The sequence below is a fragment of the Onychostruthus taczanowskii genome, unplaced genomic scaffold, assembly GCF_017590055.1.
Source record: "Onychostruthus taczanowskii isolate IOZ18803 unplaced genomic scaffold, ASM1759005v1 scaffold23, whole genome shotgun sequence".
Taxonomy (NCBI): Eukaryota; Metazoa; Chordata; class Aves; order Passeriformes; family Passeridae; genus Onychostruthus; species Onychostruthus taczanowskii.
Window position 1 is genome coordinate 311,653 of NW_024499573.1, and position 24,517 is coordinate 336,169.

Genomic DNA, 24,517 nt, shown 5'->3' on the forward strand with positions numbered 1-24,517 from the left:
AGTGTATTGTGCCTTAAACTGCATGTCAGACTGTATATAGGATTAAATTGAAACTGCTGGGTTATTTGTCATAGAATTTGTGAGGATGGGTTTAAACCTTATACACTTCTTTATCCAAGGGGATACAATGCATTCTTTTTTTAATTAAAAGGGATATTTTGCTTACACTTAATGAAATGGTTTTTTAGCATTTGTAGGCATTTACATTGGTTTTCTTTGGTCTGCCTCAAGAGTGAAATGGACCAGTATTATTAATATATTTATTGCTTTATGCTAAACAAAAGGACTCCCAGTTTTTTCACTAATGTTAATGTCTTTTCACAGTATGTGGGACTAATATGATTTTAAAATGTTCACCAAATTTCTATCTGTAATTCTAAGAACTTTTTTTTGAACTGAAGAATCAAGATCAGACTTACATTTGCTGCACGTTTAATTTCTCCCTGATTTTGTTTTTTTTTCTCTACCTCTTACCTGCAAACTAAAAGAATCCTCATTAGCAGATCATCTGCAATATTAGAGCAGCATTTTTACATTGACTCACTTTGGGTGCTTAATGGGTAAAATATTTAGAAGTCGTAGGAAGTATCCTGTTTTAAAACAAAATCCAAATAAACATATTTGGCTGTAATTTCAGATTTTAGAACATGTATTTATAATTATATAGTAATATATGTTTACAATATAATCTGCTACAATAATTTTAAGTTTTCTTCCAGGGGTTTACTGAAGAAAATCTTTGAGTTGTGGAAACCTTTAACTGGTGCTCTTCTGTTTTCCTTTCTGAGGGAGTTAATTAATTTCTAGTGTCTCTGTAATGGCTAAAAGTGCAATTTTTTTTACTTTAACATTTTACCTACAGTTGTGGAAATACAACTTTTAAGGAAAAAAAAGGATAATTGTGATGTCTTTCAAAAATATGTTATATTAATTTCTTACAATATGAAAAGCTGCAGAAATCCTTTTTCTCTTCCCCCCGCCCTTTTTTTAAAATACATAATATGTTTCTTTTCTTGTAGTTCATTATAGAATCTCATAAAGTTCTATAATTCATTTCAAGCCAATCTCCCCTGTAGGCCTAATACCATTTTAGGCTGCATCATGGGTTCTGGGTCCTGTAGGGTCTCTAGGAAGCCCACAGATAGACCTGAGATTTTATATAATTTTAACTACAGCTTCAGTGAAAGTAGCAAATAGACTGCACTGGATGTCTGTTGATAAAGACTTCAAAAACTAATCTCTAGACTGGTTGGTGGAGCACATACTGCATGAAAAGTTCTTGGAATTCTAGCATAAAATTTGGAGAAGAGGTGTTCCTGTAGGTGCCACTACTTGGCAGCAATGACCAGGAGCTTTCTTTTTTTGGCACTTTGTGAAGGAGGATGTAGATTTCCTACCAGCAAAATGACACAGATTTACTATTGCAATTTTTGCAATACATAATTATCTGTAGTGCCCACGTGGCTTGTGGCAATGTAATCCCTTGTTGTTTTTGAAGGGACTTGATAGAAAAAAGCATTGTTTCCTGAGGTGAAAAGCCAGCTACAGCTTCATTCTTGTAATCCTGAGCTGAGCTTAAGCATTTATGTGTAGAATCAATAGACTGGCTGTGAGCTTGCTCTGTAGAGAAGCAAGTTGGTGTGAGCTCAAATTTTATCTGCAGCTTTTCTGAAAGCCAATATTTTCCCATGCTTTTCTTCTCTAGACACAGAGATTATAGAGACCATCAACTTCAGATCTTGTGTGGTGAAATTTAAGAATTTATTAATAGTACACAATATATAATGTTTCCCATTGGAATTGTTTTATACCCTGAGCTGGAAAACAGAGAACTATTGAAATGAAAAGCAGTTTAAAGACAGTGGAATAATCTCATTTCAGCAGACAATGCTATCAATGAAAGCATGGAAGAAAAATTAAGATTGGGAAAGAAAAGAAAATAGTAAGAGTCAAAAATAAAGCATTTATGACCTGGTCCTTAATGTAATTTTTATATGGCTTTCCTGGTATCTTTTTCAGATACTGAAACTTTTTGCTTTGAAAGGGGAATTAAATATGGTAGAAACCATAAAATCATATAGTGTTATTGCACTGCAGTTTTTCCTTTATGCATATGGTCCTCCAAAGTAATTCTTTTATAAGTTCAGCTTCAGGACTGCCTTACCAAATCCCTTCATTGGTGAGCAGAAGCAATAGTGAGTCTTTATCCCCTCTTTTGCATGGAAATACTGGATAAAGGACAAAAATAAATATCTAGGATATTTACACTCTACCTTCAGTTTGCTGACCAGGTTTGCAGCATTTCTTGGTGCCAAAAGTGTGCAGCAGTGGGAAGATTCAAATTCGTTGTGTCAAGAAGTTAATAAATAACTAAACTACTCACTTGAGAGCCAGCAACAAAGCAATTTGTTCTTGCCAACTGGAAGTGGTTAAATGATGAAAAATTGTCCTCTAAAAATCTGAGTGATCCATGAATCTAATTTGTGAACCATACAGCATTCAGTGTGTTGTAGCACTGGGTATCTCATATTTTCTATATTAAGAGTAGTGTGATATGTCCAATGTCAGTGTCAGTTTATTCATTATATAGGTAATATCTCCAGGCAGGGTAATGGACAACAAGATATGACTAACCTTACAAAAAATATCTAAGTCATTTGGCCAGGGAGTGTTTATTTTCATTAACTTGTAAATATATCATGTTTCTGAAATGTTATTCAAAAGGTGATTTAAAAAATACTGTTCAGTCCAATGGAGATAAATAGTAAAGCTGTGGCAGCTTTGAAAAATTTAAACAAATAAATAAAAATATAAAAGACAAGGAAAATATAATTGTGAAAATGAAGAGTCATTTTGTTGAAGTACATAAACAGAGTTGTGCCTGTTGACGACAGTGTTAAACATCCTGTACAATAATGATTTGATAGCAGGATAAACAAGAGCAGTGGAGAGGGGCTCAGGAAATAAACTCATATCTAGAGGAGAGTCAATACAAGAGAGGGCCTAACAGAAATTGTATTTTATGAAAATGTTCCTTTTAAAAACAAAAGCTGTACACAAAAACAATATAGCCAGTTAATTATATCTGCATTGCTTTTCCTGCTCTCATTTTTCCTGGACAAAACCTTCTAGGGATGAGATTGCAAGGGCATTGCTCTAATACAACCTGATATAAAGAGTTGCAGTGAACAAAATATACTTTTTTTTTTCTTTTGAACTAAACAGATCACCTTATGATGAAAACACTTGTGCTCATATTTGTGGCTGCATCCTTTGCAGCTTCAAATGTTGCCTGCTAAAGAATCAGAGGGGCTTTTGAACCAATCACATTATTTACAGAACAGTTATTTCGTTCATAGCTATTTACAAAGTGAAGAGGAACCAAAGAAAATAGAGCCTTTGCCTCTTCTGACTTACTCAAAGGCTTCCACAAGCATTATGTGGTCTTTTCCTTACAACAATCAAGTATAAGTGAATAAGCAATTAGCTTCAGTCTTTAATGATGAAAAGCATTTCCTCCTGTGTCTGCAATGCCTTGAGGTCTGGCTTTGATACCCAGATACAGATACACAACCAACTGACCTATGGACAGAAGAGTGTCTTGATGGAAAAGTAGAAAAGTTCATTTTCAGTGAAAAGGATGAATTCATGCTAATAGCACTTACCTCAAAATGGCATTTAGCTCATTTGTAATATATTTCGTGTTTGACTTTCTAAAAGGTCACAAAGGAGAATAAATGATGTCATTATTTATGGAGTGAGTAAAATGATCATTTTAAAAGATGAACTGCATTACCTTGTAATACATGTCATACTTTTTTTAGTGAAAGTAAAAACTGTTGTTGGCTTATCCACTTGAAAAATGATTACTGAAAGAATTCTTTCCTTTTGATATTTATAAAACACTTTGTTGTGTTCAACTTTTTATTTAGATACATGAAAGATATTACCATAAATAGATCTGAAAAAATAAACTAAGATAATTTTCGGAGGTCTACAGCAATCACCTATTTTAAGCACACTGCTGGATATGACGAAATATAACTTCTCCTTTTTTTTAATTATTCAAAATCAGTAAATGTAATTAAAAAGACTATGTTCATACATGTCTCTATTTCATACAGAAATGCACTTTAAATTTATTTTATTCAAAAAACTTTGGCCACATTGCAGCATTTTTTTTCATGGAAAACTACTCCAGTGAACCTAAATCTTCTAGGCTTTTAAATGGTTCAGTAATATTTAAACATGAAAGAAAAATAAAAAAAAAAAACACCAAAAACCCCTAAAAAACCACAAAAATCTGTATTCCATAGGACATACCCCAGTTTTCAGCAAGCTATAGAAGTTAGCACTGAATGGAATTTCTGGCTGATTTTGGAATGGGAATGAGCAATCTTCTCCTTCTATGCTTTGCTTGAATTACATGGTACAGAATTTCCTCAGAGCTGCCAGAATCTGCTGTACACTCCAACAGCCAGACTCTCCTGTGATGTATTTTCACAGATTTTATTTTCACAGTGGGAGGTGAATAAAACAATAAACATGTGTACAGCAAATACTTACCCCACTTAGCAAAGCCCGTGCCTCGCTGTATCTGCTGCCTGCTGAATGTCATGGTGCATAAATCCCCTAATTGCACAGTGCAAGTCACATGTCTGGGACAGAAACAGCTCATGGAAGCCTTTTATGAGCTCTGGAGTTTGTCCAATGTTATCTGTACTTTTCTAGCTGTGTTTTGAGTGAGTTATGCAGCCTCCCACGGAAGAAGCTTTAAATGAATGAAGTTAAGCACAAGCATGGGAAATTGTGCATGCAACAAAGAGCAAGCAAAGATCAGAGTCTGTCATGTTTCAAAGAGAATACATAAAGAACTTGTGGTTTAGTTCAAAATGTATCTTGCAGTAGTAGTGATTATTGCTAAATAGATTTATTCTCTACTTTCAAACTAACAGAATTACTTTTCTTTCTCTTACAGAATAATGATATAATCTATTACAATGCAAAAGACGATCAGAATGATGTAAGTAATATGTTTCACTTAATTTCATTGCCTGTAATCTCAGAAAATTAGGGGAATGAAAATATTAATGAAACTCTGAGACTATCATTTAAAGATTGGGCAGAAGCAAAAAAGCAAGAAACTTAAAAAAGTCTTTAAAAGTTTCCTCAAGAGCCTGACAATATTTTATGTTTTAATTCTCAAAGTCTGTCTCCTTTCATACAATTTGAATTACTGGTCGGGCAGAAAATGTGCTGGGACAATGAAGATCCTAACAGCAGTATATTTCACTTTTTGAAACATAATAAAATCATAATTATAGGATTGGAGAATCAAAATGATAAAGGTAAATAATTCAGTTCACTCTGAAGAAACCGTTTTCTGGCCTTATTTTCCAAGATCATATGCTGTTGTTCTGTATTCTTTGTAATAAATCTTTTACATGAGGAGGAAGAAAATGTGAAATGTTGCTGGATAATTATTTTCATTCACATTGTGATCATTTATGTGACTGTAATAAGATTTGGGAAGACTGAAAATCCAATCACAAGATTTAGACTAAATATATGATACTTCAATTCCTGGTTTACTAAAACTCTTACTTTAAAAAGGTTGAAGTCTCCTTTCTACCATTAACTGCTAAAAATCTTCATGTGTTCTGGAGACAACACAATCCTCACTTTCACTGGAGATAATACAACTGCTTGTCTTCATTATAGATGAAATTTATAAGACCAGAGAAAAATGTTGTAAATGTATTAATCAGAATTGCCAGCATGCTTCATTTGCACATTTTAATCAAGTATACTTTAGAGATTGATGGCATCACTATTTAATTGATGCTTCTGCTGTAAGGCAATTAAAGAAGGTACATAGATCATGTCAAGCAGAACTATTTTATATGGTTATATAGAGTTATGAGTCCTTTGTTTCAGATACCACAAACTACTGTCTTGAGTTTTAGGCTTGCATGATTTAAGTAAAATTCATGTGAAGTAACCTAAATCTGAAATATATTATTCTGTTCTCATTAAATTCATTGGATGGCAGGTGCTAATCTTCTCTGGAAACAGAATTACAAAGCTTAAATATTGGACTTTTAATCTAAATGTACCAGATAGTAATGGTAGACTGTGGTGTGAAGTAAAAACTGTGACATATCTGTTATGATTAAGTAGTACTGGGAAAGGTCTTCAGATTACTACTTCTACAACCAAAATACAAATCTATTAGGCAAGGCAGGAAAGGAAATACTACTTCAGAGTTTAGTCTTTGTTTTTTGATTTTCTTCAGGACATTTATTTCCCTTCAAGAAAAAGGTACAAACACACACACTAAATCAAACAGAGTTTGTTAGACCAGATATACTGTATTATTTCTGTTTCAGTTTTCTTGATTTTTTTATGTCTTTCTGAACATTCATTAGAATGAAGTTTATAATAATGTTTATTGTTGAGAAGTGATAAGGATACAATGGTCAATGATCTGATAGTGATTTTTTTTGAGAAGACCTTCATCTAGATCTCAACTGTGTATGTAAACACCACAGATTCTTCCCTTCTCCTGCCTGAAAAAAATGCTTGAGACAGCTTTTTTTCTTTAAATATTTAGAAATTTTAATAGAATCATCTCTGAACACTGGTTAGTCAAACTGCTTGCAATCCATTCCTTTCTGTGTCTAATAAGTCCACACTTTTTTCCTCTTCCATGCTGTGAGCCTTCATTTATTCACAGGAAATGATATAATATTTATCTTTGAGTAAAATCAAGAATAATTAGTAGCAGAAATTAATTTATTAAAATTAGACATTAAACGAATCACTGTGGGTATCTCTAGAGGGGTGTTTGTTTTGAGACAGATGTCTAAGGTTATCTGAACTGAATCATTTCTAGGTGTGTGTTTCTCTGTAAACAGTTCTCTGTAACAGATCCTTTCAGATCTTAACTTTTGGATGCTGAAGAATTAGAAGAAATTAATCTCACAGGTCTTGCCTGCCAGTTTTTATTTGTCTCCACTCATCCTTTGAATATAACAGCCTATTCAGAAGAGCAGTCCTCCTAAATTCTGTGTATGTTTCTTGTGTATATTTATATGCTGCAGGACAGTTTTCTTTCCTTCTTCCCATTCCCATACTACATTCAGGAGATCCTTCTCTCATTTTTCATCTGCTGTCCATATCGGCCTTTTCCAATCTAATGACTGTGCTTGTTTGTACTCAAAAAAAAAAAAAAAAAAGAATCACATGAAGGTCAGTCATTTTCTGGCCTTTGGATTTCTCAGTCTCTCAGATAAAACAATCAATTTGTAACCCTGTAGTCCATCAATCAGTAATAGACCTTTTGTACTCTTTATCTTACAACAGCAATTATATTCTGCTTGCTTATTTCCCCCTCCCCACCAGCGCTCCATGTAATGTGTGAGCACTTGATGATTATTAATGAGTTTTAGCCTCACAACAAGGTAGGAGGTATTATATTTCGATTTTTTATATCTCATAGGAAGATAATGGCCAAACTTGTAATTTAGTATAGGTCTCTCAAGTTTTCATTCACTGTCCTTTTCCCGAGAACCTTTTCAGTTTGATATATTGCAGCCTGTTTGTGCACTTTAATTTGCAGGTGTCAACAGCTTGTTGTACTTGGACAAATGCTGCAGTGCTTTTATTGGACAACTGAGTAGTCCCAAATTAAGTTGCCCTTTCCCATTAGTTTTCATATTGCTTTGCCTGTTTTCTCATCTTGTCCTTTGTACCTCCACCTTATTGATAGTAATTTTGCTTCCCTGCTCAATTCTTTCCTCTTCTTTATTTTGGTTTCCATTTTATTTCCAGTAATTCCATGTCTAGTTTATTCCTAAAACTAGGAGCTATTTTTTTTTTCTGTTTCCTTGTATTCAAGTAATCCACAACTCAACTGTACAGTGAATTGCTCAATTGCTTAATTTTCATATATTCTGAATTCCTTTCCTAATGTTTCTCTTATTTCTTCTTTGCATCTTGCTTGTTTTCCAAACTTTTTTAGTAAATTTATTGCTGTGGTTTTATAAACTTGTTCCTGGACAATCTACCACAGGCTAAGGAAATTATTTTTAAATTATTTGATGGAAAGAGCTAAGTAAAACAAATAAAGAAATGTCTCTAACATGAAACCAGCCACACATCATTGGAAGTCTCCAGTTTCCCTGTAATCCCTGGGCATTAATTGGGAGCAGCCAGTTGTATCTTCTGGTAGGAGTTGTGTCCCTAGTTAGCACAAGTGATTTATTAGACACTGCCTTCATGCAGTCTCACACTGGTTTGCAGTCATGGCTAACAGAGCTGTGCTCCTTGTGCAATTATTGATCACATACTAAGTGACAGTAGCAAGTTTCCTTTTCTTTTACTGAACTAACGTGGAGGCTCTAAAATTATGGGTCCCTTTGGACAGTAAATATCTGCACAAAGTGTGAGTTCAGACTGTGACTAGGAGTTAATGTGTGGGTTCCACTAGAGGCAAATATCTGTAACATGCCTATGACTGATTTTAAAAACAAAAACATATTTTATTACTTTATAATAAAGAAGGAAGAATCTTTTAAAACAATAAGCTGTCTGTGCCATATGGTTTAGGAATTTTTCCCAATTCAATGATGCCTTGTTATCTTGGAATAATTTGTGAAACATTAGCTCTCTTTGAGCTTAAACTGCAACATAAATACAGCTATCAATTTGGGGCTTTATAAATACTGATAAAAAATTACATATACATCAAATTGAAATCTGTTGTAGAAATATGAAAGGATAATTAGTTATGAATGTAAGTTCTTCAGAACAAACATTTTAGAAAACAAAATAATTTCCATCCCTCAACTTACTTTCTTTTTTTTTCTTTTTCCTTTTTAAATATGAAGTGAGGAATAAATATTGGGCAGAAGTAAGCAGAGACCAGAATGGTTATCTAAAAGGCATGCTCCTTGTGGGTCTGCTTCTTCCCAGGAAGAGACTTAGAGATTTAAAAGATATTGACAGTGGCTTTGGTAATTTACTGAGTCTCTGCTTACAGCCTTCCACAAGCCTTGCCTTTTCTACTGCTCTATGGTATCAAGGTTGAAAAATCTGCTTATATGTGCACCTATGATTAATTTAGTAAAAAGAAGTCTGTTAATGAAATATTCCAGATTTACTTGTAAACAAGTCTGAACCTACTGTGGATTTGATCAGAGAAATGCTGGTTGTTTTTTTTTTTTTGTTGTTTTTTTTTGGGTTTTTTTTGTTTTTTTTTTTTTTTTGTTGCTTCACTCCAGCCACAAGATATTGGGAGTTTCCTGGATTTTCTCCTTATAACATGCATTGAAAATGGCAGAATAATTTATTTTATACAAGTATGATATTTTGTGTATTTTCTAGCTGGACATCAGAAAATAAAAGTGTCCTCTGTACGCCGGTGTTTCAGGAGCTCTGTGTTGGGTCAGGTGGAGCCCTTGAGGGGAAGATGGCACCTAAATATGGTCAGCTTGGAAGAGGATTAGAGGATTAGGAACTGAGGTGCGGCAGATGGGGGACTCCAGTGATCCAGTCTCAAATGGGACAGGTATAAAAAGACTTCTAGAGGCTGAAAGAGTGATGCCAGATTTCTGCAAGTCCAGCAGCTGCCAGTTGCTGGATTGAAAAGTGTGACTGATTGTAATGACTGGCCCTGACACTACAGAGAAAGCTGGGGCAGGGACTGCTTTTGCATCTCATCCAACAGATGAATATTTTCTCTGGCTTTTCCGGGGTTTTAAACCTGATTCTGATAAGACAGAACCTTAATAAAGCTCCCTTTTATCTGCATATGTTAGAGTAGTTCTCTAGTCCCCATGCTTTCACTGTGTTTGGATGCCAGCATTCAAACAACCAAATCAATATCCTACCACCTGGGTTTAGCTAAAGATGGACTTCAAAGCATCAGGTTTTTTCTGAGCTAAAGCTACTAACTTTTCAATATTTCATAGACAGTGAAGGATAGGTATTTCCAATAAGAAATTTGTCTGAAATCATTTAGGATGATCTTAAGTGCTAAGCTGTAGAGGATCTAGTTTCCTTTTGCAATAGGGCAGCCCAGCAAGAGTAACCAGGTACTTTCCTTAGCTCTCTTAGGTCTCTTACTCCCTCTGCTTTCAGTGTATGACAACCATTATGGAGTGACATTGCAGTCACAGCTATAATGTGTTGTATTGCTTTTCATCTTCTCTTTGTCCTTTACTGCTTCAATACTGAAGAAAATTTTTAAATGAGTCATAAAGAAGTTCTGCTGTTCTCATTTGTGATGAGTAAATGGGCAAAGTCTATGTCATAGAGACTGGAGAATCAAGTTAGATAACACTACAACTGTGGTTTGCACACCCCTGCAAGAAGGTGCCAACAAGTAGGTGCTGTATACACAGCATATCTCTTTAAAGCTTATTTTTATGATTGCTATTCTTCATGTGTGTAAGTTGCAGCTATTTTTAGATTTAGTTTCTCCTCTGTCTGAACCTACCAAAGTTTTAAACCTTTTTAATACTTTACTATTAAAATTTTAATATTTTTAATATTTATACATATTTACATTCCCAGTTCTCGTATTTTCTGTTTGTCATATCTCTTAATGGTATGTGGTGGAATTAGGCATATGAAAATTTCACTGAAAAATATCATTTACTGCTGATTCTAGACAATTTTTTTAATATTCTTTGAGAATGATGATACTAAAATGGGCTAGTGACTAAAATTTGTAAATAGATTGAAATATTAATTGGGTGTTGTTGGATGCAAATATTTTGAATTTGAATTTTTTGAGAACTTGGGCTGCATCTGTGCCAGGTATTTTGACTCTTAGCAATATGGCATGGATTCTATTGAGTTTTTGTTTGTTTTGGTTCCTCATCATAATGTAATGGGTATTAGCTGCACAGACAAATGCCTTATTCTAGCCTTTTTTTTTTAATATAGACAGTGGACAGATTTTGACAGGGTAGTTTGCTCTTAAACTGACCTAGACCATGAGAGGGAAAGAAATCTGTGCTAGTGTAAATATATCTTTCATAATGAAACACTGTTAGAGTAAGACTGTTGATGGACCAGTGTAAGTAACATTTTGATAACTTTAGAGATCAACAAAAATCTCTAGTCTGTAGTAAATGACATATTTTTCAGCTATATTTTCATTTCCATTATATATATATATATATATATATATATATAATTAACCTATAGCTTTTGGAATGTATTGCTTGGAATTAATAATTAAAGTCTATAATAAACCTAACATTTTGTGAAATGAGGACAGAAAATTTGATACATTCAAATAGACTCCTTTACTCATTCCATTTTCCAAAAGAATTTCCTAGCTGTTGTACTTTTTGCTTGCTGAGAGTATTCCAAGCCTCTTTTCTGTGCTTCCCAAGTATGCAACATATTCACAGCTTTTATAACTTAGTGTATTCTAGATAGCATAGAACATACTTGGGTACATATATTGAAATAGTTTAATTTGAATTAACATGTTTTAAAATGAACTGTCATGAAAAGGTAAATCCATAATTTATCTTTTTTTAAATGTATTTAATTTACTTGTACTGCAGTGTTGCTTCTTGTGCATTGTGGTGTATAATAAAAATAGTATTTATGGCCAAAATACACACTTTTCTGTAGTGAAGCTTCTGTTATAGAAATGAATTCTGTTACAAGACAATGCACAGGATCTTTCATATATGGGAAGGAGTTAGCAAGTAGGAAAACCATATTTTTATGTTTGTATCTTTCATCTGCTGTTCATCATTATTTACATACAAGAGAACTTACTAATATTAGTAATTTCATGGTATTTTGGCCTCCAGATTTTTCAGAAAAATTTGAATGTTCTTGCTGAACTCACTTCTCTCTCACATCAGGAATCCTGTGTTACCTGACAGAGTGATTTGGATGCCATTTGATGGCAACCATTGGAACTGATAGTGAGGGCATGATTGACTTTGTCTGCTTTAGTACCAAGACTTTTTTGCATTGTTTAAAGGGGAATGTGTTCCTTTTATGAAATATCACTGGGAAACGTTCAGGTCTTTCCATTTCTAGGTCTTACAGGTAAGCTTGAGTACAGCCCATAGGGGGAGAAAGGCATTCTCTGAGCTTCCTATTGCAATTATAGTGATCTAGGAAGTAGAGGTTCTTACTTTTTTTTTTTTCTTTTCTTTTTTTTTTTTCCTAGTATTATGATAAAAAAAGTAGGTGTCAGGTTTATATTCCTTTATTCAAATTTGTGCAAGTCTTCCCTTCTCCCAAATGAATATGTGTTCAAGCTTGAAATGAAAAATACATGATAATGAAATAAATGACTGCCCCAAAGCTATCTCCTACCTATCTGTGAAACAGTTATGCAATAAAAATGGCAAGTGATGACTGTAGTTGCCAGTATCCTAAAAAAGATGAGACTGTTCTTAATGCAGAGAGTCCTACCTTGAAGGCAAATTTGCACAAAAGAGCAGTGCTTGAAGTCTCCCCATGGAGGCTGAGTTTGTGCCACATCAAAGATCAGAATTCAGCCCTAAAGCTGGTGATTCATCAGTTTAATGGAAGATTTCTTGCTTCAGGAGATTGCCTATTGATATCAAATGCATGAGTGATAACAATTGCAGTGAATGCAGCGTAATTGTTTATTGGTAAATAAAAGAAGGACCAGAAGCTGAACTTGTCACAGGATATTTATAGCATTTGAGGCAGTGATTTTCAGCAAGCACTTTGTTGCCAGATCCCAGTGTTGTATGAGTGTTCTGATGTCTTGCTTTGAAACGTGTGGGTCAAGTTGTTAAGTTGTACAAAACAAAACAAATTGCTCAATGTGATGTTTTCATATGACTGATCAAAGGTGGAGGTGGGCTTTGAAAATTCCAAGTCAGATGAAGAATCCTGGAAAGGACCACTTACAATATTATAATATTCAAAAGGGAGTTCTCTGTGGTGATGTGGTGTGTAGTGTAGTGTAGTGTAGGTGATGAAATGCAGGTCCTGTTCCTGCCCTGCCCCGACTGCAAACAGGAGCATTTCTGAACCAGCTGATGCAATCTGCAAAGAGCCAGATCACATTCCCTGGCCCTTCCACCTAGCCATTCTCAACATGTTCTGTTCCTTTTGCTTTTTGGAGAACAGGTGGGGGGAAAAAACAGATTGAAGGAGACAATCATATCTATTATCATCAACAGAGCTGAAATTTTACAGAGTTTTAAGCGTTGGTGTGTAAAACAGGGTGTTAAAGGTAGTATTGCAGTTCTCTTTATGGTGTGTATTGAAAATAAATTTTAATCCAGTGGGAAATCAAGTTGCCCAGACCTAAAAACTTTGAAACTCAAACTTCAGCTGACCATTTACTTAACTATTTTAATTTGCTGACATTTTAAAATCTCTTTCAAAATCTACAGATTGACCTGTGTCTTCTTCCTTTTGGCTGCGCTTTCTTTTTCTTTGTTATTTTGTTAGCTTTCTTCTGATATGATTCTTTACTTGGGCAGATTATCTTTCTTAAACTTCCCTTAGTTTCTGGGAATGATATTCTTCTGCATTATTGAACTGTTAGGATTTCACCATACTAGCATTTTAAACAGTTGTATAGTCTTACACAGTGATATGGCATTTTACTTAAATTATGGAATGGTATCTAGTCTGCAGGGAAATTCTGTGGTCCATAGGTCAAGAACCTGTGTTTTAGCATGCTTTAGTGTTACCTACAGCCTTTGTCTACCTAGATACAGCTGTCATTTAATTCCTGAAACGCTGCATTAAGTTTTTGTGACTGTGAATTAGTGTGTGATGTTTACGTAGTGTTTTAAGCTCCATTAGTGGAGGAGAAAATAGACTAGGAGACCTTCTGGAGGTCATGTAGTCCAACCTTCTTCTCAAAGCAGGTTTGTGCTGTTATTTATGTTGTTATTGGCACAGAAGATGGTACAAATTAAGAAGAAGGAGCAATAACAAATTAGTATGCTGCAGGATGTACAAAATCTAGACCTAGCCAGTATGACCGAAGATAAGAATGAACTGTGAAACAGGATCAGCTGATGGCTTAGCAAAGCATGGCAAAGACAACTGCATCAGAGGAAAAATCTAATTAATTAGATGTTCACATTCAGTTGGTATCATAACTAATTCCCAATGAAGTATTAAGATGATTTAACAGTTCTTGTTCTCCAGGGATATGATCTTTAATCAGATGTGGGGATAGCAAAAGGTAGACAGGGTAATTTATTCCAATAAGAGAAGAACAGTTCCTAGTTTGAAATTTAATTGGGTGATGTATGAAAAATCTAAATACTCTAGAGTGCATTTTGGTATTGAGATTTAGATGACTAAGTATTTTACAGGACTTTTGTCAACAATGGAAATTTTTATTTTATTTTATTACATATGTTTGAGTACACTCATGGGATGTGGAAGATCAGTGAAGAAGGCAATGACATGTTGATGACTCTCCACGTGTTGAGACACGAGGCTTGACTCTATTTCAGAAGGCTCATTTATTATGTTAAATGTTCTATTGAAATACTACATTAAGAATATACTAAAGAACAGAGAGATTAGAAGGTTACGACAAGAACAGAACAGAATAACAAAAATCCTGTGACTGCTCACAGCCTTGGCCCAGGTGGCTGTGATTGGTCATCAATGGAAAACAATCCACATGGACCAATCACAGATGCACCTGTTGCATTCCACAGCAGCAGATAGTAATTGTTTACATTTCTCTCCTGAGGCTCCTCAGCTTCTCAGGAGGGGAAAAATCCCAGCAAAGGATTTTTCATAATATCATAGCTACAATGACATTTAAAGGATTTTTTTTTTATTTGTTTGTTTAATAATTAAAAGGATTTTTTTCTGAACTCTTGGTAGCATTTCAATCAGTTAAAGGGAGATTTGCTTTACTTACAATATGATCCTGTATTCCCACAGTTTTTTAATGATATTTTCTTATCCAGTCAAGCCACTGTTACAGTCAGTGCTGACGTAGGCAGATCTGTGCAGCACCTGATTATTTAAGGGCAGGCAGGAAGATCACTCTTAGTGAACACCTTGGTCACAAAGCCCTGAGTTTTCCCAGGCCATCACCCCGTGTGGAAGAGGACTGGGCTGGGACATTCAGGTGGCATTACACATCAGGATTCCCAATCTCATGACCAGGATATATAACCCAGGAGGGATAGGGAGATGTTGCCTAAACCTTCAGGAATGGAAGGGATGGAGTTAGAGACCTCTGAGGCTGGTCAGACATATGTGTGTCCAGGGGAGCAGATGAGATGGATCCAGGGCTGCTGATGCCATTATGACTCAGCTCTCCATCATCCCTGAAACACTCTGGGGATTGGAGAGGTTTTCAAGGACCTCGGGGTGGGGAAGTCACATTTATCTTTAGGGAGATAAATAAGTCTTACATTCCTTATGTGCTTAAATATTTAAATACACATTTCATTTTACCTGTCATTGTAGCTCAGGAGAAAATAGGACAGGACAGAAATGAATTTTTACATACTGATATTACTACAGCAGACTCTGTGTAGATATGTAGTGAAGGTCACATATAATCTGTAATAGTTAAAAAACAATTCACTAATTCCTTTATTACTGTCTTTTACTCTTAAAGGTTTTCTTTTTTTAGCTTATTGAAAAATAATACCTTATAAATGTTCCTTTTTTCAAGAAATGAAGAAAATTATAGAAATATATAATTACCTGAATTATGGTATTTAAGGCACTCTCCTAGATGTAATGTCAACTCTTTTAAACAGAAGATGACTTCCAGAAGCTTGGATTTCTATTTTGAAAATCGTGGCACCTGAAGAAATTGGGAAAACCCACATGTTTCCACCTGTTTATCTAGAATACAATTCATTGAAATGCTACAGTATTTTCACAGGATTATAAAATAGATTTGACTGAAAGAACATTTAAAGTTCATCTACTCCAAGCCTGTGCAACAAGCAGGGACATTATCAACTAGATCAGGTTGCTCAGAGACCAAACCGCCCTGACCTTGAATGTTTCCACAGATCGAGGCATCTCCCACTTCTCTGGGCAACCTTTTCCAGTGTTTTATCACCCTCATCTCTCAATACTTCTTCCTTATATCATGTCTGAATCTACATTCCTTTGTCTTGTGTCAAGAGACCCTGCTAAAAAAAGTCTGTCCCCAAAGTTCCAGGTCTTTACATTTGATCAATTAATTTCAAGGATTCATTTATTCATGAAACCAAATTCATCATGCATTTAATTCTGTGAATTCGTCAAAATACAAATAAAAAGAAAACAATATTATGTTTGAGATAGAGAATAATTTTGTGTATATCTAAAATTTCTCATCAGGAGTTGTGAACCATAAAGGTCAGATAAATTAATGTATAACCTCCCCACATGGTTTTGCACCATCCAAACAACATCATATAGTCTTGTGTACAGTAGGCAGAGACAAGCCTGTAAGTAGCTGTATAGAAATTATCATAGACAGAAGTTACATTATAAAAATAGCTTAAGATGCAAATAAATACTTTTAAATTATTTTGACCTTGTATTTGGTACATACTGACATAACTCAGTAGGAAGAACACTGGAAATTAAATGATTTCTATAAGAGAATTCAGTTTCTTTTCAATATCAATACTCAATCCAGAGTTCCATTTGTTTTATTACTGACTTAGAGTAACCGACTGATCCATTAGAAGAGTATGGCAACATTGAAAACACTGAAAGCAACGCTTATCTGTATTAAATATAATGGCCCTTGAGAATGAGACACTGGCAGATGCAAATATAAATTATTTCCTTACTAAATTCCCTCCTACTTCCCTTTCTGAAGCTATCCAGACCCTATATTTGAAAGAAATATATAATTTCTTATGTATATATATGTGAATATGCATATGTATATATTCTAATGTTTAACACCTCCCTGTTGTATAACAGAAAAATAGTTTGGTTCTTCTGAGCCAACTGTTTTCTTGTTTTATTTGTAATTCTTTTAATTGTTTTGTCCCTAAGAGTAGACAGAAGGATGTAACTTAAAATCATCATGTGGCAAAGGAAAGACCAGAGTCCCCCACCGATACAGAGTGAAAACAAAATAAACTCTCCACAGTTCCATCACAACCACCTGAATGCACTCGGCAGTCTTCCCACAGCTGGAAAATCACAGCGAGTGGAAAGGAAATAAAAAATGTTGTCAGAAGGCAATGCTCTCATTACATTATCTAAAATGCAGCAAAAGTGCTGTGGCTATTAGAAATGCATTCTAGCTGCTCTTCAAAATTACCTCCTAATCCTCAGAAGAGCTGTCCCCAGCCCTTGCTTGCTGCAGGCATTTGCTGAGCTGTGTGCTTCAAGCGACGTCCCATTTTACTCTCTCTGTTAGGTCCAGCTTTAACTTTTTAGTGGGGCCACAAGCATTTTCAGAGGGGTTTTGTATGTGTTTCTACTGGATTATTTTCCTCAGGGAGGGAAAAAAAAACCAGGACAACAGCAAAACTAACTAAAACAGAAAAAGAATAAAAGAGTACAGAACTGAGCATAGGAGAAATTCGGTGCTTATTTTGTATGCGACAGTTTCATTTGTACAGAGTAGATCTGGGAGATAATTAAAATAAGTGAGCCTCAATTGTTTGAAAATTTACATTTAGAAATTTAAGCAGACATACAGAATTAAAAATCAGGCTGAAAGCTAGAGATGAAAATATAAAATTTCCAGAATTCTGCAAGGTAAGACAAGAAGGAATCACTGAGGAAGAAATGTGGGTATTTATTATTTACAACGATTATAATTCCATCTCTACATTCATTCTTTAAAAGGATGGTAGCAGGGAGAGAGAGGTTTTGTGTAGAACATAGTCCGTGGATATGAAGGCAATGGAAAATACTGGCAACCAATTCCTTTCTGTTTTACATAAATATAAAAGCAGGCAGGTGTCATTGTCAATGGCTGCATATCAGTTCAGGAACTGAAATAAATCTACTTTTATTCTTTCATCATGATGCTAAATGTGTTATGATGCTTTGAGCAACTTTTAAGTTCTTCCTGAAAAGAATCTGCTTTCAGAAAACTAATGAAGATTGCTTCACTGATTTGGTGGTGAGTTTTTTATGTTTCGCTGATGTTTTGTTGTTTTGGGTTTTTTTGTAAATAGTGTCATCTTTATGGTTGTGAATTTCCAACATCTGCAAAAAGCAAAAATAATTTTTATACTAATGGAAAAGCCTTCTCATTTCCACAATAACCAGTATTTTTCAACTAAATGAAAATTTATTAGTAGAGATAGAAAATCCACTCATCTTCTTACAGCTGTGATGATGGAAACTAACTGAATGCTGTGGAAAGGGATCAGGATAAGTTTGGCTGCAGTGAAATAGGCAGCTAGACTATGTCACAATTTCCTGAAATTATCAATTTTTGTTTTAATGGATGTTTTCTTTTCTAGACAAATCTTTCAGTAAATCTTTTTGGCATAAAGCTTCCAGTTAACTCATGTAAATACAGTAATTTATGTTCAGAAAGCCCTCTAGTGAAAAGTTGAGTTATTTCTGCTGTGTACTTGGCTTATAAAAAAGATGCAGAAGGTACCCTCCAATGTATTGGAAACATACCAAGAAAGATTTAGAAATAATCACAAAGAATAGCTGAAAAAACCCTAATTTCTTGTGTTTTACCTGCTCTATCAATTTCCTTTTATCCTGATGGTCAATGGTAGGCACATGAAAAAAAACCAACTTTGTTTATTACCAGGAAAAAAAAAAAAAAAAAAGCCTTAAAACCGCACAAATGTGAACTGAAAAGTGAAATTAATTTTATCAACCTCTCAAGGGAGGAAGAAATTGGTCTGGAAATTCATTGCAGTGAAATGAGTGAGTTATTTTGCTGACTGTCAGTGGTAGGTAACACTGTAATGCAATAAGTGAAGTCCAGGTTTGAATAGATAGAAAATTAATCTTCAGCCACTGTCTCCTGTGGGATTTTTCTGTGCCAGTATTGATTGCATTTCAGCTCCTGACTTGAGAGGGAAATTGGTTGGAGTTGAGTTTTAATTATATTCACATGCTGGATCACTTTCCATCAAAATATGTGTTTTGCTACTTTTCTGAGAACAAAGTTTAACTGGGTATAAAACTGCACCAACTGACACCACAATCTGTCAGGCTTTTCATTGAAATTCAAGATTAAAATAATTAATAACATTGAGGTTTTCCATTTTAATCATTCCTGGTTTTCCTTTTTCTTTTTTTTTTTTTTTTAAATTTTTTTCAGATTTAAGCTACTTGAAATTCAAAAATTTGCAAATTAAAACTCAGCATTCTTTTCTGTAGAAGAATCCACTATAGTATAAATTTTTTTCTTTCTTGTCAGGAGGAGTTCAGCACTAATTTTCCAGTAATGGTTCTGATACTTAGCTGCTGTGTACAGAGCTAGTTCAGACACCTTTAGGTTTACAGAACAAATTGTTCCTATGTGAGGGTCACTTTGAGATGTTAAAGGATTTTGTTATTTTTTTGTCTTTGTTTTTTGGGCAGATTGATGTGTTGTTTCAGTGTCAGCGCTGTACATCACAAAATACTCCCACAAAGGTCAACAAGAGCAGTGTGAAAGCATCTACATTACTTTATGTAGTTATAAGTCCTGCATTAATGAAGTTGGGAAGAACTTTTAGATTAATGTTTTTTGGTTGGGTATCATGGAATATCAGTAGAAATAACAACAGAGTCAGTCACAGTCTTTTTCAGGGGGACCTGTGTGTGTGCTATTAGAAATGTGAGTAGATTTTTTGTTCTTTTGGGTTTGTTGGTTTTTTGTTTTTTTTTTTTTTTTTTTTTTTTTTTTTTTTTTTTAATTTTAAGGCATTCATGTCTCAATTAATTAAGTAGTTTCAATCTCAAAAAAGTTTAATCATATTTTGGCAGTAAACATGAAGCTTCTTTTAGAGCATATGAGTGAATGGAAGGACTGAAAGGTTGTATTTATTAATTGGAATGAAATTGCAATATCAATTAGAAGAAACATGATCATTTTATGTTGTGTTGCTTCAGGAATTTCGAGCAAAAATCTAAATATATTGTAGTACAAAAACTTCCGTGCAAGACCTGTTAAGATGGACTGTATGGAACAATGTGTGATTCTTGGGACTGTTTTTTGTAGGGCCAGAAGCTGAACTTTGATGAATTTTGAGTAGTCAGTCCATTCCAGCTCAGGATCTTCTTTGATTCTATGTTCACACCCTTTCTCTTGTACCATACCCATTCCCTCCCAAATATTTCTTGTGGAAATTTAGTTGAAAGAAATCCTTTGACATTCACTCATCCTGGTATTTTAGTGTGGTTACGTGGCCTCATGAGCCCCAATTCTTTTCTGAAGTGTACTGTGAAAACCTTGAGGTTTTGTAGTCGTTGCTACTAATTTTTAGAAATAAGAGTGTTAGAATGTTGTTTTTGTTTTAATCAAATGACTTTCCAACAGAAGGGAGATTTTGCCGCATGAATGACTGACTATTGGGATTGCATTTGCATAATTAGACAAAGTCATTACTTTGAGCAACTTGAAGCTAAAAGATAACTTATGAAAAGAACTCCAGAATTTGTGTGATGTTTTGCATGCCAATTTTGGGGCATGAAAAAAAAACCAAAACTGTGGGATAATATAGAAGCAAAAAAACACCCAAGCAAACAACACAACAAAAATCTATGAAACATTGAACCAAATTACATTGTCTGAAGCTGTCATAATGCTGTGTCATTACAAATCATACGATGCATAAACTGTTACTGATTCTGCCTTTAGTCTGCACCCTTCAAAGTAAGTTATAATGGTTGTGAGCCTTGTCTGGCTACTAGTTGTCCACAAAGCTGTCTGTCACATTCTCCTGTACCGCCACCCTCTCCAGCACTGAGAAAGTAAGACCATAAAAGATTCATGGAGTGAGATAAAGATGGTTTAATAAAGGAAAGCAAAGTCCAAACATTGAAGCAGTGGAAATAAAAACTATTAATTCTTTACTTCCCACCAGCAGGCAATGTCCAAACACTTTGTGTAGGATCTTAGGACACACACCAGTTGCTCCACAAATATTCCAGCTTCATGATGAATATCCCCCCTCTCTTCATTTCTCTGAACTTGTAGTATTTAGCAGGACATCATTAGAAAGGAGTATTTCTTTGATCATCTTGGGTCAGCTCTGCTGGCTATGTCCCTTCCCAAACTCTTGCCCATTCCCAGAATGGGGTTAAACACTTTACAACAAATTGACCTCGTGAGCATAAGATGTAGTAGCTATGCTGCATAAAAATAGTCAAAATGAGTACCCAGCTTCTTTTCTTCTGGAAGTTTAGTGGACTTGTGAGATTCATCTCACCTAATTCTAGGCAGCTGTATTGCTGACTTCTACATCTAGGTGATTTGCACTAGAGCTACTTCTACAATCAATCAAAAGTAGGAGGCACTTCTAAAGCATGATTCATGTCATGGGGAAATAAGTGTCTAATTAGGATAAGATGAATTGCACTCTAAACATTCCCATTCCTCTTCATTCACTATGAAGGCAGCCTGCAGTGATGAGCACAACACTGCTGGGTTGTTGAAATTGGTGGCTATCCCTGGTTAGATGAGTTTTGCTCTTTGTATTTCCAAAGGAAACCAGTTCTTTAAAACCCACCCAGGTTTTTGCTGCTTACTTCAGTTAGCATTTGAATCTATACATAGAATGGCATTGTTCTGTAAAGTTGAGGTGAAGCAGGTGAGAAAACATAGGCAGTTTCATTACATGGCATTGTGGATAAGCTAAAATTTATCTGTTCATACTTTGATAGAGGATAATAAACAGAATGGTGTCAGCACACACTTGCCCGACTGACCATCAGATGCTTCATTGTTCAACACTCTTTATCAAGCATAGCACATTCGCAAAAACTGATGGCTCTAAAGTATTAAAAATCTCCTTTTAATTGCCTCCAATAGCCAGCCTGAGTAATCATTCAGTATCATAGTTGCTGTATTATTGCTTTAAGTGGCAGTCAACCTATGTCATAGGGCCTCCTGTTCCAGCTGCATCTGAAACAGATGAAGACACTCCCGCCTCCTCTTTGGTCTTCATTTCCTCCTTCATTCCACAATTCATACAGGTTTTGTAGCTGAGTTAGAAAAATTCTCTGCTTTTCAAAATGTTTAAGAACTAGTACAAACTGACTGAGCGAATTGGAAGGAATCAAGAAATGTGTATCAGGGTGCAGACAGGTGAGAGAGGATTGGAACCCAAGGCAGACAGGTGATGGTGAGCACCTGAGTGTTTAGGGACCTTTCCTCTCAGACAGATGTAGCCAGTACATAGGATTTCAGAGAGACATGCTTAAAATAAATCAGTGCAAAAAACCCTAATTCAATCAGAAATTTCAAAAAGGCTTAATTTCCTTGCTTTTTCTGGATGTTCACCACTGTTTCTGAAAAATCTGTTTATGCAGTGTATATGGGTGATACAATTTTTAGATTTGTGGTATGTGATATAATCTGCAGAAGTAAAAAAAAAAAAAAGTAATATTTAAGACTTGGTGCAAATTACTGCATGTAATAAAAGGTAATTTGCCTTGTGTTATGGATGTAACAATTCCATGCAGTTATGAAATTTAAGTGTATAAGGTGTTTAGGCTCATACTTTTCCTTTGCAGGTCTTCATTTCACTGAATTGCATTGGGTAAATCAAAACTGAAAGCAAACTACACAAATATTCCTTGACCTGGAGAAACTAATCGTGCTTATGTAGAAATGTAAAATGTTAGCAATGGAAGAAAAGCTATGATTTTTAACGTAAAAAGAGAAAATGTGAGTGCCATTGTTTTTAGCCCACTTTTTAATATTTTGCCCTTTACATGTTTTTCTTTAAAAAGCCTGAAAAGAATGAAACTGAATCTGGCAGCCAGAGAATCAGACCAGTATTTGAAGATGATCCTGTTTTCCGACGGCAAACGTCTTACCAACATGCAGCAGTCCACATACCAACAGATATTTATGAAGGCTGTAAGTAGCATGTGAACAAAGTGACTTTATATTTTAATTCTAAGCTCATTATTTGTTTCCCCTTCTTAAAACAATGTTTGTCTCCATTTTTAGTACAGGTTTGCTGTTATTGTTACCTTTACTTCTTTCAGTGCTACTCCATAGAAGCATCGTATTAGGGATATGATTAATTTTATTAATTTGGTAGGTGCTGTAGTTAAAGAGATCCATTAGAACTGGATCTGAGTTTCACAAATGTAACTATAAGTGAAACAAAACTCTTGCATATTCTGATTTTTTGATCCATTCTTTCTCTGTGCTGTTCACATTTAATACAAACAATTCATGACAGCTCTTCTTTACACTCTGTTCGGCCTCAGGCAGAGATGAGTTCTGAAAACATTTTAAAGTATCTCATGAGCTGGTACAGTTTAGTGAAATAACATGCTGTGTGAGCTGGTAGTACCAATATTTCATCCAGTACATTTCTAGAATTGCAGTAACAGACTGGCAGAGAATTTACACAGCCTTTCTAAAGTATGCAAAAAGTTTTATATATATATATATATGTGTGTGTGTCTGTGTGTGTGTTTGTGTATACAGATGAGGATTCTTTAATAGTATCTCAAAACTAAGTGTTTATCTTTCAAGATGGAAATAAGTCCCTGTGCTCATCAAGCAAAAATCTTTATACAACAAAAAGGCATTTCAGGATTCAAAAGAGCTGCATATTTTTTTAAAAGGCAGGAAGAAAAATTAAATAGGATTTGTATTTTTAAGTTTTGATTTTTTTTTTTTTTATTTAAGGTCCTAATTTCAAGGATCCAGTCTTTTTCCTCTTTTAAAGTCTCATCAAGAGGAAAGAGACCCTGGTGTGACCTGAGCTTTTTAAAATTCATGGCCACAGTTGTGTGCAGCTTCCATAAATGGCACAGGGATGAAAATGGAAATGTCAGTATGATGGGGAAAAGAATCATAGTAGCTCGTATTCTTATATGGTGAGTTTGACTGACAGACCTAAAAGATTATTCTGGGATTCTGGCTTTAATAAGTGCTAAAGTGCACCTTAATTGCAGGATTACAGAGAAGTGACAGGTCGTTTCATTTTTGTTTTCATTTTTTGGAAGGGAATTGATACTTCACTGTTAAAATGTTGGAAAAACTAGTCTCCAATTATTTTTTTATATTTATAAATATATTTATTTATATATTTATAAATGCCATGTGAGCTTTGGTATAAGATTGTCATCATAACAGTACAGAAAATGTTTTGCTGAATTTAACATTTTAAATGTGTCCTGAGGACACATATCTTAAAAAAATGTATACTTTCTAATGTTACTGTACAGTCCATACACCTGAAAAGGAAGACAGATTATTATTTCCACAGGAAAAGTACAACTTTAATATCTAATAGAATGATAACAGCAGAAAGAAATGTACATTTCAGGACAGAGAAATGTATGTGCATGTGCAGCATATGTGGTTTGTGATTCTTTGAGTCTGGTTTTTATA

General features: G+C 34.7%; 1 protein-coding gene across 2 annotated transcripts in view; it reads left to right on the forward strand.

Moving 5' to 3' along the window:
* Positions 1-24,517, forward strand: part of CACNA2D1 (calcium voltage-gated channel auxiliary subunit alpha2delta 1) — a 362,809-nt gene that overhangs the window by 188,995 nt on the left and 149,297 nt on the right. For both annotated transcript variants that reach the window (XM_041405297.1, XM_041405298.1), the window contains exons 5-6: positions 4,979-5,023; positions 22,894-23,023. In XM_041405297.1, the coding sequence (XP_041261231.1) occupies positions 4,979-5,023; positions 22,894-23,023 (175 nt within the window). The remainder of the gene's footprint in view (positions 1-4,978; positions 5,024-22,893; positions 23,024-24,517) is intronic.